General features: G+C 43.1%; 1 protein-coding gene and 1 long non-coding RNA gene across 4 annotated transcripts in view; one reads left to right on the plus strand and one right to left on the minus strand.

The window, feature by feature from the left end:
* LOC308506782 overlaps positions 1–13,405 on the minus strand; it is a 56,987-nt gene extending 43,582 nt beyond the window's left edge. The window contains exons 1-3 of one of the 2 annotated variants that reach the window (XR_013994771.1): positions 13,082–13,405; positions 9,944–10,088; positions 2,494–2,694 (exon numbers count right to left, since the gene is read on the minus strand). This is a non-coding gene — a long non-coding RNA (uncharacterized lncRNA). The remainder of the gene's footprint in view (positions 1–2,493; positions 2,695–9,943; positions 10,089–13,081) is intronic. The other variant, XR_013994772.1, reaches the window with a different exon arrangement.
* An 866-nt stretch (positions 13,406–14,271) lies between these two features.
* ZBTB10 (zinc finger and BTB domain containing 10) overlaps positions 14,272–16,385 on the plus strand; it is a gene marked incomplete at its 5' end in the record, with an annotated part of 30,174 nt that continues 28,060 nt past the window's right edge. For both annotated transcript variants that reach the window (XM_081070721.1, XM_081070722.1), the window contains one exon: positions 14,272–15,135. In XM_081070721.1, coding sequence (XP_080926847.1) covers positions 14,272–15,135 — 864 coding nt within the window. The remainder of the gene's footprint in view (positions 15,136–16,385) is intronic.

The raw sequence follows: 16,385 nt of genomic DNA on the forward strand, positions 1-16,385 counted from the left end.
GGTGGACTGATTATTCCCAAATATGAATCTAAATACTTCCAATCCAGACTACTTTCCCATGCCTCCTGGACGTCAGCCTTTTGTCTTTGACTTGTCCTATTGCAATGGTATCATGACTATACGCGTCTCTCCAGTCTTTGATTCCACTCTGGTCTATTTGATGGTCTGAAACCATTCTATCCAAAAGCAAGTCTAATCACGTCATTTCCTTGCTTAAAATCTTCCCCTACGTCCCCATCACTTACTTGCTTTCCATCATTTGGCCCCTGACTTACCCAATATCATCTCCTATCACTCCCCAAATGATATTAATTCCAAGATAATGTCACCTGTTTCATCCCACTGTGCTCTTATGTCTGTTTTTGTTTGTTTGTGATGGTTGTTTTTTTTACAGTTAGTCTCTGTACTCTTCACTCCTCCCCGAATGCACCTTTGCACTTCTTTCTGTGGCCAACGTCTACTCTGTAGTCCCAGGAATCTTTCTCTAACGGTACCACGTTGGACTAGTCACCCTCAGGAAATGTTCATGAATTTTCACGAGAACGTCCTGGAATACTTTTTCTGTTGTAATTAGTATTAATAAGAGCCTTTCCAGTCCTCAGATGCAATAACTGTTCGTTCAGAAAACACCTAAGTAGCTTACTAACAGAATCTAGTAGTGTTCGGAAGTGCGATACACCAGATTATTCTGTCCACCACACGAGATTCAGGCTGCTGCTTGCCAGACACTCCCTGCAGCATTTTCTCAGGCATTTCCACATTACTCTGCCACTACTGGACCCAGTAGCTTTTCCTTGCTCTCTCTTAGCCTAGCATAGTTATTTAAATATACCAAGGCACTTTTTGTGCATCATCTCCAACTCAATTCTTACAACACTCTGTGACGTAGGAGTAATATGCCCATTTTACAGGTGAAAAGCCACCACCGATATGCAGATGACATCTACGTATGTGCATGTGTGTACACAAATATATGTATTTATGATATATGTATTCTGAGCTCTGGCACACTTAATGTATCCTCTTAAATATTTTAAAAGAACTTCAAACAGATTTCCAAATATACGTAATTTTACCCCCAAAACTTTGCTCTTCTGATGTTACCTGTTGCAGTGAATGGTGTCGGAAACCTAAGAGTCATCGTCAATACTTTGTTATTTTTTTAATCCCCATATCCCATCCATCACCAACTTCTGTAAATTTCCCCCCCCAAATATCTCTCAAACATGTCCAGTTCTTTCCACCTGTGCCCTTCCCAACCTACTCCAAGCTTTCATCATCTCTGACAGTAGCCTCTATTTCCTCTGGTCCTCTTCTTATCCATTCTACAGCAAAGATGATCTCAAAATCCAACTGATCATACTTCCTGCTGTCCCTTCCTCCTACCTCATTCAAAAGCCCTTCAGCAGTTTCCCAGCAGTCTCCGTGAAAAGATGAACTTAAAACTGCTCCCGGGCCCTGTGCAGTGGCCCCCACTCACTTCATCTCACACCCACCTTCCCACACATCCTGCTCCCTTCGGCGGCTCCAGCCTCTCAGGCTTGCTTTCCATCCTTCCAACCTCCTTCTCTGCAGGCCTCTGCACCTCTGCGCAGGCTGGAAAACCATCTTTCTTCTCCACTTGACCGAATTAACTCTCAAGCATCCTTCAGATACCAGCTGAGGAGTCATTTCCCCAGAAAGTCCTCTCTGATCACCCAAAGAATCAAGTCCAATGTTCCTATTTTAAGCTCCAAAAGCACCAGTTGCCTCTCCTCCTTTCCTCCCCTTCTTCTTTTTACTTTTTGTGGTTGTCAATCTCCTGCATCAGACGGCCTGCTTCCTGAGAGCAGGAACTGTGTCTATTCTGGTTTATCATTTTATCTCCAGCACTTAGCACAGCAATAGATATGCAGTAAATATTTGAAAAGTTGAAGAAATGTACTTGTTGCTTTATATTTGCTAGGCTCTGCTTTACACAGATCACTCACATTTTCACAACACATTTACGAGGTTACTACCACTCTATTAGCAGCTCCATTTTCCAAATGAGAAAAACAGGGTCTAGAGATATTAGGTAATTTCCCCAAGCCTCACAATGTGAAAACTGACGTCGACGTTCAAACTGTGTGACTGATGCCCATCCTTTGTGAATATTGTTGTAGATGTAAACGTATTAACTGAAGCAACATGGAGCATGTGAGAAAGGGGAAATCTCTGAATCACAAACTGACCACTTATGTCTCTTGAGCAAACCTGAAAATCCTGAAATATTTAAGAGGCAACAACAGAATCCCACAGTGTTAGGTTAGGTTAGAAGGAAAAGTAGGCTATACCTGAATTGTACTTGTTCAACGTGCCTGATTGCTCCACTGACCAGTGAGGCATAATGACTTTGTACAGCACAACACTGACCGTGACTGGCCTGGGAAATACACCTCAGCGCCGTGACAAAACGTATCAAGGCAAAATGAATGGCTTCATTCTCTTCTCACCAACAGGAAAACAACTTACCTCCCTCACATTGACTGTTCTTGTCAATGTACGCAGACTCTGCTGAGCCACGGTTTAAGCAATGCAACCACTTTGAGCAGTTTATCCAAAGGGACTTAGGGAGTGTTCCTTCTCCACCCACACTGTCTGGTCCACTCCTTTTGAGAGCAGAGGCGCAATGGCACAGCCACCTTTATGGTTCTTGTTGCAAGAGTAATATACCTAAAAGTGTGAAGCAGATATAAGGTTGGTTGATCACAAATGTTTGGAAGAGCTTCATCTTCATTTCTGGAAGTTGCGTTAAGGAATTTTAAAGTGTCATTACCATCTTTTATGGAATTATTGCCATCTTGACTAGGGAATTCTCAGTACATCTGAGAGGTGGGAGGTTGATGCCGCCCCAAAAAATGTGACCTAGCCGGACCATCAGCTCTACTGAGTCTTTTGGAGCAAAAATTAATGTAAGACCCGGTCTTATATCATACCATATCATATCATATCATATTATATAATACCAGGTCTTATATAAGACAGGGCCTTATATTAATTTTTGCTCCAAATGATGCATTAGAGCTGATGGTCCAGCTAGGTCTTATTTTCGGGGAAACATGGTGGGTATGTAGTCTTCAGGGTACTATAGAGAAAGTCATTAGAAGTCCTATTAGCTTCTCACTCAGGACTTCTCACGCAGAGTGGGAAACAGCTTGTCGATCTCAATAACATTATCTCAGACCTGCAAATCCGGTGTGGGCATCCCCAAACTGGCTTGATAGCACTGTATTTAAAATATATTATAACAGATTTTGGATGCTACCTCAAACCAATCAAATTCAGAAGAAACTGAGAATTCACTAATTTTCAATACAACATTTATCTGGCAGGATAACCTATCTTATCTACAAAGAGGATTTTTCCTAGTGGGTGAATCTACTTAGGAGGCCAAATTAAAGATCAGATTGTTGAGTGAGCATACATATAATTAGGAATTAGATGTTATTAAGAAGTTGCTGACTTCGTTGTTCCCTTAAAGATCTTCCAGTCTCCCCACGACTTTCAGGATAAAACCCAAACTCTTTATTGATTTCTCCTTCTTTCTTTTCAAATTTCATCTCCAGTATTTCTATAATCCAAACACACTACTTAAAATTTCCTCACTTTTATTTTGACAAATTTCATTATCTGTATCAAAACCCTGCTCAAAGATCTATATTCCCTAGCAATTCAATTTTTCAAACCAGCAACATTCCAGCCTCCGTGTTTCCATAGCAATTTGTACGTATCTCTATCAACACTTAATCATTATAATCACTAACTTACATGTTCCTCCTCCTCGGTGTCTTGGGGGTTGGAACAATCTTATTTATCTATTAAATTCTAGTGTTTGGCACACAGTACAAACTCAAAAACTACCATTAAACTGGTTGCTGGCTATGTCCATTAAACTAGGCGGTAAATTGGCTGTCTCCATTCCTCAATAATTCCAAAATATTCTGTTATATAAAATATTCCCCTTTATATTCCATGAGACCCGTGATTCACTCAGGGTTTTGAATTTTGTAAATTAGTAAAAAAAAAAAAAAAATTTAAACAATTTGGGGAGCAATGAAGAACATTTTTTAAAATGCTACCATCCATTCACATCATAATTTCAAACCATGTATCTCCAGTCTAAAATATCAAAAAGGATATAATTTCAGAATATTAGGCAGTCTTTTAAGTTGAACAAATTTACCTTTACGAAAAATTATCTCGATTGTCTTTATTTTTCATTTCACCACCAACTGGTGAAATATAGCATTTGGGAAACACTGAACTAGGCCAGTGTCCTCCCCCAAATAACTGTGAAATACTATGTACTCTTTCATGCATTCTTAAGGTAGCATCTGAGATATTTTCATTGTAAGTTGAAACTGTTGTAATGAATGTCATTTCTGGCATGTTGTAATTAGTGATACAACAAAATAAAATTGTATCTTCTTAGAAAATCCATTCAATGGAATCTATAGACCATAATTACTTGATATCCACCATCATTCATTTAAAAACACCTTAAGTTGGAAAATGCACATTATTCCTTTATTTCTATTCCACTTCCCCACAGCTTTAGAATATATTTATACTCAGAAATCTATTATCAATTTAAATTTAATTTAAAAAATTCCAATGACCCTAAATGTTATAAATACCCTGAAATGAGTTACCATGGTAATTATTAGTGCACATTTGGTCAAAGCAACATGAATATATTGATGTTAAACATGACAAACATTTATTGGAAATACATTCCTTAGTTAGCTGAGTTTTTTCAACTAATTAACATGCCAAGAATTTGTTGGCTACAGTGAGAAAGGGTTTGTCATCATTGTATTCTCCCTTTTCTTCTTTTGCATATGTACTGAGAACACTTGGTCATAAAAAACTATGATGAGAATAGAGGGGGTTTTGTTTTAGCTTTGTCACAAAATTCTTTAAACTCCTTCCAAGCTATGTGCAAAAAAACCCTTAGTGATCTATCATTAAAAGTTATTTTTAATGGCCAAGTGACAGTTCCATTAGGTCCTTCTTCAGTTTTGTTGAAGGCAAAAGCTGGAAACCATTCGAGTTGCGGAACGTAGCTACCAAGTGATTGGTGGCATTCACTTTGTCTATTTGTCTCTGGCCCCCTTTTCCATCTGCGCAATGGAACAGTTAGATTAGGGATGGGTGAAAGGTTCGCCTTTTCTGGTGAGGTAGGAGAAGGGGGATTGTGAAAGGGGAGGGGGGAAAGGAAAACCAGCTTGAGAAAAGCAGTTCAGTTTTGAGGAAAAGAGTATAGAAGGCAGTTGGAAGGCTGACAACTAATTCTCTTAAAAACTGTCTATGAGCTCACATAGCCCTTGGAAATTCTTTGTATTCCTCTAGGGCGACGCACACCCCCGTTTGAAGGGCACTGGACTAGCCTAAAAGATTAAGTTTTCAGGGCAGCAGTTCCATTCCAGGCCCGGATGTACTCTCAATCTTGAGCACGAGGGAGAGTCACGCTGATCACATCTTTGGGATGGTGGTTTCTTTTGTAAAGACCCATCTCATGATTTATTTGCTTCCAGTAGCTTTAGTTTCTGTCCTTGAAATCAACTCCAAATTCTGGGGGAAGGGAGTTACCTAAATTGGAATTTAAGCCCCCTATGAAACTACCGCATGAAGTCGTGTAGCACGCCCTGCGTAAGGGTGTTTCTTCATAGCACTGGACGTTTCTGGCCTTGGCATCTTTCTCCCTTCCACACCTGGTCCTTCTGAGGGTAACTGGCTTGCATTTGTAAATTTATGAAAGAGGTGAATGAGTGTGGCGACTGCACAGAGCCCAGTTAATGGGCCTATCAGGGAAATGAATCTGTGAATCAAATAGAAGCTGAAAACTAAATTGTTGGGATGGAACTCCTACAGAAATCAGCAGTGTATGGGTGGTTTTTTGGTTTTTGTTTCAATAAATACCTGACTTTTTATCCACATCTTAGCGACTTCACACAACAACCTGAGAGTACATGTGGTTTTAATAATTTAGTTTTTGATAAAAAATAAATATCAAACCCCTACTCCATTGTTCTCATTCTTTGCAGCCTAAATAAGAATTCATACTGTAAATAGATTTTTGTGTAACATATATACAAAGGAGGCATTGGATTTTCTACTTCATCTCTCTGAGGATACAGTAAGCTAACACCTATTTGCAATTTATCAGAATATAGAGAAACTGCAACCACAAAATGGTTAGCTATTATTAAATTTGGAATTAAAAAACCTTTTAATTAAAAGCGTAACTTCACAGATTGAGCAATTTATATTTTTAATAAACTAATAATAAATTTATATTTTTAATAAACTAATACTTTTAATTGGAATTTTTATTCACCAGCTTTAATTTAAAAGAAATTTCAAAACAACCTTCCCACGACTGCATACTCTATGGCAATACCTTACATTGAATCACATGCAATTATCAACACTTGAAACCTTCCACAACATATTTCTGCTCTACTAGTTTATTCAGTAAAATTCTGAACTATGTTTTATTTTACTCTTTTGTTGAAAGTTCAGGGTTGTATGTTCCTAGTGCTTGTAAACTTGCGCATTCATGTATTGATTCATCCAGCAAATCCTTACTGATTGTCTGCTATGTCAGTCACTGCTTCTAGATGCCGGCAATAAATACAATGTTGAGCAAAACCAGAAATGGTCCCTGCCCTCGTGAAGCTATCAATTTATTGGGTGAGTATGCAACAATCAAACAATTACATATGTTTAAAAACTGTAGTTGTGACAAGTGTTGTGAAGGAGAACTGAAAAATGCTAGGCGAACCTGTGACAGGATGTTGGAATGTTGGGGGGTGTGGGTGGTCAGGGAAAACTGTTCTGAGGAAGTGACCAAAGGATTAGTCAGGAGAAGGGAGGGAAGAGCTTACGTACAGGGAACAGCTTGTGCAAAGGCCAGACAGGGATCAAAGCAAACGTGGAAGGAGGAGGGAACCAGGCATGAGAGGCGGCAGGAGTGGAGGAAGACAGCCAGACCTTGCCAGGCTCTGCAGGCAAAAAGGTGTTTTGATATGTAGACCAACAGAAAATAATTGAAACCTTTGTAGGGTTTTAAGTGTGGGTGGGGTGATAGGATCAGATTTGCATTTTGAAAAGATTACTGGCTTCACTACAGGGATGGATTAGAGGGCAGGGCCAGAATGTAGGGTTTATTGAGATAGATGATTCCTTGAACATCTGCATGTGAACTTAAGCTTTTGAAAAATAAATAATAGTTTAAAGGGATTGGAATTTTCTAAGAAAAGAAACAACTGGTTTTCATCTTTTAAACCTTTTGTGTTTATTTTTGGGGGGCAGGGCAAAACTAGCTCACAGTACCTGGAGAAAAGGAAGAATGAACAGTACCCCTTCCCAGAAGTCCTGGGCAAAAGCCTCTCATTGATTATCAGAGTTAATTTCTCTACCCCCAAATTAAAATAGTTTTATTGGTTGTTTTTTTGGATTATATAGTCAATATAAGTTATGTTCTCAATATAAGACAGTACAGCAAGGGTATTAAGAAAGATTCTTAGAAACTGAAATTCTGCTGAGATAATGATTGTCTCCATTCTGGTGAACATCCTTTTAAACTACCTTCCATGCTTGCATTCACCTCCGAACTTATGTATATGCTCTAGGGACCACAGCTGTGTTGTTTGGCAACAACATGTACTGGGGGTGCCAAAAAAATGTATACAAGTGGACACTTTGCTCAACATTGTTCAAGCAGTAGTTTGTCGTGATCAGAAGTGTCTGGACGCTGATGGTAACCACTTTGAGCACCTCTTGTAATTGCAGACGTCAAACGTGACTTGTAGTCATCTTTCGTTATCGGTATATATTGAGTATTACAATTTTAATACAGCTTTCCTTTCTGAAAATGCGTATGCACTTTTTTGGCACCCTTTGTATATATATCCCTAGTGCTCAACAAAATAGGTGCCCAACATTGTTTGAATTAATTATTCCCATTATATGTTAATATATTGCCTTTTTTTAAAACTCAGCAATAAGCTTTGGACTTATGTAACGCCACATCAATCTTACTAATGGCTGGTCAATAATTCAGTACAAGCATGTGCCATAATGTATGTAAATAACCCCACACTGATAGAAGCTCAAGTTTTTTAGGCTTATAAACAATGTTGCAATGAGCACTCTTGCACAGACATCTTAACATACCTGTCTAGGATAAATTCCCAGAACTGAAATTGCTGGGTAAAAAGATACGTAAACATTGCATATTTGATGCATACAACCAGTCTACCAGAAAACTTATTCCTACCTACTTTCCCAACTATATTCATTTTCCTATACCTCGGATGGGTTAAAATTACTTCTCTATTGGTGTTTTTTATGCATACTTCTGTGATTACTGGTGAAGTCTGCACATCTTTTCATATGTTTACTAGTCACTAGTCACTTATATTTCTTCTTATGTGATTTTCTAATATACATCCTTTGTACACTTTTCTACTACTCGATAGGTGTTTGTCTTATCGATTTAGAAGATCCCTTTGTATATTAGTGATGTTAAGCCTTGTCTGTCACATATATTCCAAATTTCTTTTTCCGAGTTCACTTTAAAAAAAACTTTTGTTGATTGTGTTTTTGAAAAACAAAAGTTTTATAATTTATATAGTCAATTCTATCAACCTTTTTCTTTAAGGTTTCTGGCTTTTGTGTTGTTCTTAGAACTAGGTATTTCGCTTCCCAGTATATTAAAAATAGCTCCCTAATAGAATCTTCTTTTTACACTTTTGAGAGCATTTCTGGAGGGCAACCAGGGGATACTAATAAGACTTATTAAAATGTTCATTCCCTTTGCCAGAAATTCCCCTTTTAGAATTTATCTTAAGGAAATAATAGATAGAAAACTTTAGTTTCAGGAACATTCACTAAAGAGTTGTTTATAATGGCAAAAAAAAAACAACAAAAAAACCCAGAATGGAAGACTGATTAAATCAATTAATGGTATATCCATACCATTAAAATATTAAAAAGATTTAATCATTTTGAAACATATTAATTATTAAGAGCACAATTACACTAAGATCCAATTTATAAACACCAAAAAACAATTTTAGTTAGGCACAGAAAAAGAAAACTGTATTTACAGCACAGTGGTTAGTTCTGGGTACTAGAAATAATGGACGAGCTTTTTTATTTTTTCTTTTCTCTTATGAGCACGTTTGAATAAAAAAAAAAGTTTGAAATTTAGTGAAGCCAATAATTAATTATGTAGATACAGCATTGTTAAGTGTATGATGTGTGTTTCCTTAGACTAGAGAGTATTACCTTGTCTTCAACCTTACACATGTAACTTCAGCCAAGTTATAAAAGTGTTTTGAAATATTTAATTGTAGTATAATAAATAATGTGAAGATTATTAACCTGTTTCTACCTGGGTTTCCTCACCTGTTAAATGAAGATAATAATACCTACCCTGATGTAACTGACAAGAAGGTTGTGTAAACTGTTTATAATTCACTGTAAGCTACTTAGAAAATGGTGCTAATAACATATTAGTTATATTCAACTATATAATTATCATTGTCTTTTCTTTTTTTTCTTTTTTCTTAAACCTCTTTATTGAGGTATGACCGACATACAAAAAGCTGTACTTAGTTGACGAGTTTGGAGATGAGTATAAACCGGTGGAGCCATCACCACAATCTATCCATAAATATATCCATCACCTCCAAACATCTCCTGATCACTTCATTAATTTTTGTGACGAGGACAATGAAGACCTACCCTTTTAGCAAAACTGAAGTACACAATCCAGTATTCTAACTATCGGCAAGTGCTGCACAGCAGGACTCTAGGACTGTTCATCTTGTATAACTGAAACTTGGGAGCCTTTGACTAATACCTCCCACCTCCCCCTCCCCCTGCCCTCCTCAACCACCATTCCACTTACTGCGTCTATGAGTCTAACCAGATTCCTCATATAAGTGGTGTCATGAGGTATTTTTTCTTCTGTGTCTGGCTTATTTCACTTAGGATAATGTCCTCCATGTTCATTCTTGTTGTTATAAATGGCAGGATTTCCTTCTTTTTCAGGGCTGAAAAATATTTCATTATAATTTACATCTATAGGTACATATATAAAATGATAGATGTTTTTAATGTAAATGCAATGGAAACATTAGCTCAATACCTTTAAAAAGAACACATTTTACTTAGCAAAGAAAAGAAAAAAACAGAAGAAAAGCTGCCTACCAAAACAGATTGTAAGAGAAGAGAAAGTAGTCAACGTGCATTTACTGATTTCTTACTATGTGCCAGGCTGGGATTGGGGGAGGGGAGTATAAGAGTGAATAATACACAGTCTCTACTCTCAGGTACTTCACTTTGGGGGATGACACACATCCATCCACAGACAGAATCACAGGCCCTGACGAGGCAAAGTGCCTTGACCAAGGCAGCAAAGGAGAAAGTCAAGTTTGACCATCCAAGTTCATCGGAACCAGATACAGGAGCTCAGCCTCCTCAGTGAGCTACAGTGGGACAGCACCAAGGTAATCCACAGCAATTTTACACAGCCTAAAGTGAAATTAGGTAGGGGACAAATGGATTGGGGATGCCCCACTCTGGAGGGGTTCCCCTCGTAAGCATAAGGGGGAATCCCCTTGAATATGGTAGAACCCCAACAGTAAATGTAGGGGCTAGAGGGGAGAACAGATCCCTGTTTGCTAGTAGAAGACTGGAGCGGGTGGGGGAATTCTTAAAAACTCCATTTACAGAATAGGAGATCCCCTTCGGCTACTCAAAGTTCCCTTGTACTGGGTGTTCTGATACATTAGTGGTTACTATCCTCTTGAACTTTGCTTCTGATTTCATCTTCTTTCAGGCTTAGAGGAAGGTAGCTGAATATATATTTATATACATAGAACGATAAAAGTATAAATACATACACATACACATGCACACATACACCACGCTCACACTGTTTGGCTGTTGGGAGTCCAGTGGTCCCAGAATTCAAGTCACCTATTTGTACCACTGGAATCTAGTGCTATTTATTCTTAATTAGTTCCTATTTAAACATAATTCCAGACAGAAGACAAAATATAAGGTAAAACACATGTCTGAGAAAAATTCAGTCCTGACACAACCAATGCCATTATTGATCCCAACATTTTTGATGATTCTGGCACTACCAGAAAGCAAAAATAATCACACTAGCATAAACGTATATAGTGCCTATTATGTACTAGGCATATAAGACGAAAAGAATCAAAGATATGAACTTCACAGTTTTGGAATGAGAACAACTTTTAAAGTTGAAACAAAAATTCTCAAGTCCACTTTCACTTCCCATCAACTCAACCCCAGATAAGCAATTAACTTCAGTAACTCCTCCCTCTTTTTATGGGGGAGGCAGTGGTAGTGAAAATATAATAAATAATGCATTTATTTGCAAAGTGCCGGAATTTTAAAAATGTCTTAAAGACAAAGCACAGTATTATGCCATTCCTCCGTAGATTACATGGAAGCACATATTATATACAGTAAGGCAGGCAGAATCCTCTCATTTCTCTAATGTACAAACTAGGTCAACGTCAGAGATTCTGCGGCCCTTGACTTCCTAAGTAAAACAAAGCAGAACAAATATTTTTTTAAAAGTCACGAAGTGTACCAATGTAAGGACCTATATTAGAATTTCAAGCTGTTGCTCACTGGTGGCCAGGCGACAATATGAATAGGTGACAATATGATTATTACTGGAAAAATAACCCAAAGCCAAATATTTTTGTGGCAGATTAGTAGCATCATTCTTTACATTAAAATCACATTCCATTTAATAAGGCCGAACTAATGTTTTTGGTTGATGTAAACACTGCTCATTTATATAAATACTAAAATTATAGTGAGATAGGTGAAAGTTATTTTGAACAAATCTACATAATCAATAGTAGAGTCCAGCCATGCATGCATGTGTGTAGTCCATTTAAAAATATTAAGACAAATAGTATTTTATACTACCATGTCTACGAAAATCTGGTTTTCAAAGTTAATCTAAAAAGCATACCATATTCCATATTCCACATATATTCAAAGCTTTAAATAGTGTAATTTTAAAATAGAAATTTCTTAAGAGAACAGAATCATAAAACTAGAGGGCCTAAAAGTGTTAACACATACTCTGTATAAAATGTATAACTTTCTATTAATATATAATGTAGACCATTTAAGTCCCTAACGCTAGGTAGTCTGTAATTGCAGATTCCAAGGGTACTCCTCATTTTTCCTATGCACATTCTAATAAGGTGTTTCCCGGAAAATAGGACCTAGCTGGACAATCAGCTCTAATGTGTCTTTTGGAGCAAAAATTAATATAAGACCCGGTCTTATTTTTCTATATATAGGAAAACAAAACCGGGTCTTATATACGACCAGGTATAATATAGTATAATATAATATAATGTAATATAATACCAGGTCTTATATTAATTTTTGCTCCAAAAGACACATTAGAGTTGACTGTCCGGCTAGGTCTTATTTTGGGGGGAACACGGTATGTTAATGTAAAAAATGTACCTTGCCATATAAATATCCTTTTCCATTCAATAATTATCTTGAACATATTTTACATTTCGTTTGTGATTACACTTTTAATATATTGCTTACAAGAGTAAAACATCCCTCCATAGTTGGAGAACTTTTTAAAACCTGAAACAGGTTTGAATGAAAGAAATTTCAGATTTATCTCCCATTTAAAAATAGTAAAATGAGTCTCAACACCAGAATTTGCTAGATTTAGCATATTAAACATTTTTAAATAAGTATAAGGTGCTCTAAATTGGAAAATCTTTCTCTGAGAAAGTCGACTAGGGTTATGAGTTTCATTTCCAGCCGAATCTGTCCTTCTCCTCCTCCTAGACTCCCTACGCAAGGGAAACAGTTAAAAGACAGGAGTCTTCAACACTAAGCCTCGGGTTGCAAGACGCGGTGATCAGAGTCCCACACAACGTCGGCAGAAGCAGACTCCTCCCCGCTCCTGGGGAAAACCCTGCCTAATATTTATAACGTTATGACACAGTGTAATACTCACAAGGTGGTTGTAGAAGTATAAACACCACCGGCGTGGTCTGATTGGCTGCCGGTGATGTAACACCCATGTCAATACTTCCCAGCGAACGCACGTGTTCGACCTTTTATTTAAATTTCCATTTCATCACGGCAATGAGACACTCGGGGCGGTGCGTTTTCTGCGCAGCGACGGTCGCCTCGGGGCCGCGGGGCTGCCTGGCACACACACACACACACACACACAATGCATCCGACGCGGAGGTGGCCGCGGCGGCACCCTCCCCGCGTGGAAGGCAGCGCCCGGGCCAGCCTTTGTGCAGGAGCCCAATAAACTAAGTTCACTTCCTCGGGCGCCGCCACCCCCCCACCCCCACCAAAGGACACGCCGGGGGCGCAGCTCCCACCGCGCAGGGATTGCCCAAGTCCCAGGTGCACGCGTGGCCGGAGCAGGAAAACGCGCGTCCCGGGCGCGGGAGGTGCGCGCGGGCAGCGGGCGGGCGGGCGGCCCCTGACAGCGGCCAGCTGTCTGTCGGCGCCCCGCCCGAGACCCCCGCCCGCCGCCCGCCGCCCGCCTTTTGTCCGCCGCCCGCCGCCCGGCCCGGCCCCTCGCCCGCGCCCCGCGCCCCCACCCCGGCGGCCCGGCCCCAAGCCCAGCCCCCTCCCCGCCCGGCCCCCACCCTCTCCCCCTCCAGCGGTGGCTGCTACCCCGGTGCATTGTGGGCGCACGGTCCGTTGTTCATTTGCCATTCGACCTCCGCCGGGGCCTGGTCGCACGGAAACGCTCGGCCGGCCGCCTCGTCGGGCGCTATGCGGCGGGGCCCGGCGCCGTAACGTGCCGCTCGCCCTCAGCGCGTCGGGAGCCGGCGGCGGCGGGACTCGGCGGCGCGCCCGCGGGGGGCCGGCGGCGCGGAGGCCGGGGCGTGCGCGCGGCGCTGCGGAGGGGCCCCCGCACTCCGCCCCCGGTGCCCAGGCCGCGCGCGCCCGGCCCGCGGCTCGCCTCCCCGCCGCCCGCCCCCTGCCCCGCGCGGGACGCGGCCCGGGGCGCGGCGGGGCGGGGGCGCAGGGCGCCGAGGCGGGCGGGCGGGAGCGCGGGCCGGGCGGCCGGCTGAGGGCGAGGCCGGGCCCGCGGGAGCGCAGCGCGGGACGCGGCCCGAGGCCCGAGGCCCGAGGCGGGCGCGAGCGGGGCGGCGGGCGGCGGCGGCGGCGCGCGCCATGTCGTTCAGCGAGATGAACCGCAGGACGCGGGCGTTCCGGGGCGGCGGGCTGGCGGCGGCCGGCGGCTCCGCGAACAATGCCGCGGGCGCCGAGGCCCCGGCGTGGCCGCAGCCGCCCGACGGGCGGGGGGCCGACGAGGACGTGCAAGCGGAGGGCGCGGAGCCCCGGGAGCCGGAGGCCGCCGCCGCCGAGGGGGCCCGGGAGTCGCCGCCGCCCCCGGACGCGGCCGGCCCCGCCGCGCTGGGCCCCCCGCTCGCCGAGAGGAACCGTCGGACCCTGGCCTTCCGCGGCGGCGGCGGCGGCGCGGGGCTCGGCAACAATGGCAGCAGCCGCGGCCGGCCCGACGCCCCGGCCTGGCCCCCGCGCCACTGGAACGGGCGGGCGGCGGCGGAGCCGGAGCCGGACGCGCTGGAGGGGAAGGACCCGCTGCCGGACGGCGCGTCCCTGAGCGACAGCAGCGAGGACGACGACGAGGGGGCGAGCCCGGGCGACGGCAGCGGGGCGGAAGGCGGCAGCTGCGGCAGCGGCCGGCGGTCGGGCGGCGACGGCGGGGACGACGCGGAGGGCGGCGGCGACGGCGCGCAGCCCTGGCCGCTGGCGCGGCCCAAGTCCCTGCTGCAGAAGCTGCAGTGCTCCTTCCAGGCCGCCTGGCTCAAGGACTTCCCGTGGCTGCGCTACTCCCAGGACACGGGGCTCATGTCGTGCGGCTGGTGCCACAGGGCCCCGGAGGACGGCGGCGGCGGGGACCTGCCCGCCGCGGGCCACGACGAGCTCTCGCGGGGGACGCGCAACTACAAGAAGACCCTGCTCCTCAGGCACCACGTCTCCCCCGAGCACAGACTCCACGAAGCCAACGCCCAGGTACCGTGGCCCCCGCGCCCGCTGTCGCACATCCCGGAGGGGACGGTTCGTGAGCGGAAAGAGCCTGTGTCGCGGGGGAGCGCTTCGCTCGCGTGGGGCGGTGCGGGCGGCTCGTGCGTGGGAGGGGAGGCGGCTCGGGAACAACTTTGCGGAAAGTTCCGCGCGCTGGGGGTAGCGGGAGGGAGTGACAGTTTCCGAATCGGATTCTGATTTCGTGGTGCAGATTTCTTTGCCCATCATCAGACCGAATCAAAAAAGAAAGTTTAATAAAGCTTGAAGGTTTTGACTCGAAAACGTTCGCTTTGCGGGCAGAAACTTGACTAGCTGTGAGTGTCGAAAAGCTGCCCTGGGTTCAGTCTCGTGGCATGCTGGTAGAAGTCAAATCTGGCAACTCTTTGAAGAATGAATTAAACAATTTCCTTAACCTTTGACGCTACTCCTTTCGGGAACACATCCAGCAGACAAAATTCTTTCTATCAGGTCAGGATAATGTGAAACAGGAGAGCACTATGTAAATGTGGTGGAAGCTATTTGCTTAACAGTCCGTCCTCTTGGGAAGAATTTTACTAAATTCATCTCGATTCAAACTTGTTGCAGCTTCTTACCAAAGGCATGCTGTGCGTGAATTACTGTAGCTTTACTTGTTTTCCTTCTACCCAGATTTCTGTGCTGAGATTTTTATATAATCCCCACTTTTCAGTAAGTTGATTTGGACTGGTGGAGAACATATTTACCAAACTCCTTGAAATCGTAAGTCCTTAGTTACAGAACAAGTAGGCCGTCCTTAGTTCTTGTTTTAATATTTCCACTCTAGAGATAGTCATCTACCATGTTGATAATCCCTTTTCGAGTGGAACAGATGTTGATCAGTTCTCCTTTAAGACAACCTGTGGTGGAGGATGGAATTCATCCTTTTGTATTCTAGCCAGTCATTGGTTTAGAAAGTCAACTTTCAGATATTGGTCCCCCTGTGTTTATTGGAGTGATCTCGCTGTTCAGAATACTTACACTGGCGTTAGTCAGTACGCTATCCAATAACCCCATCGCTCAGAAGTTTCTCAGAAGGTAAGGTTTGAACTTTAAAGCATAGGTTTCTTTTTCCCTGTGGACAATGGCAACAGTTCCTGCACAAATTTTAGTTACCTAAACCCTAGTAGGAAGGTCACTTAAAGATAGAAGGCCTAGAAAGGTTAAGTAAATTGTCCTGACTCTTAAGAGTCCTTGGTGACAACCCAGACGAGAGCCTACGT

This window comes from Rhinolophus hipposideros, assembly GCF_964194185.1.
Source record: "Rhinolophus hipposideros genome assembly, chromosome: 13".
NCBI lineage: Eukaryota > Metazoa > Chordata > Mammalia > Chiroptera > Rhinolophidae > Rhinolophus > Rhinolophus hipposideros.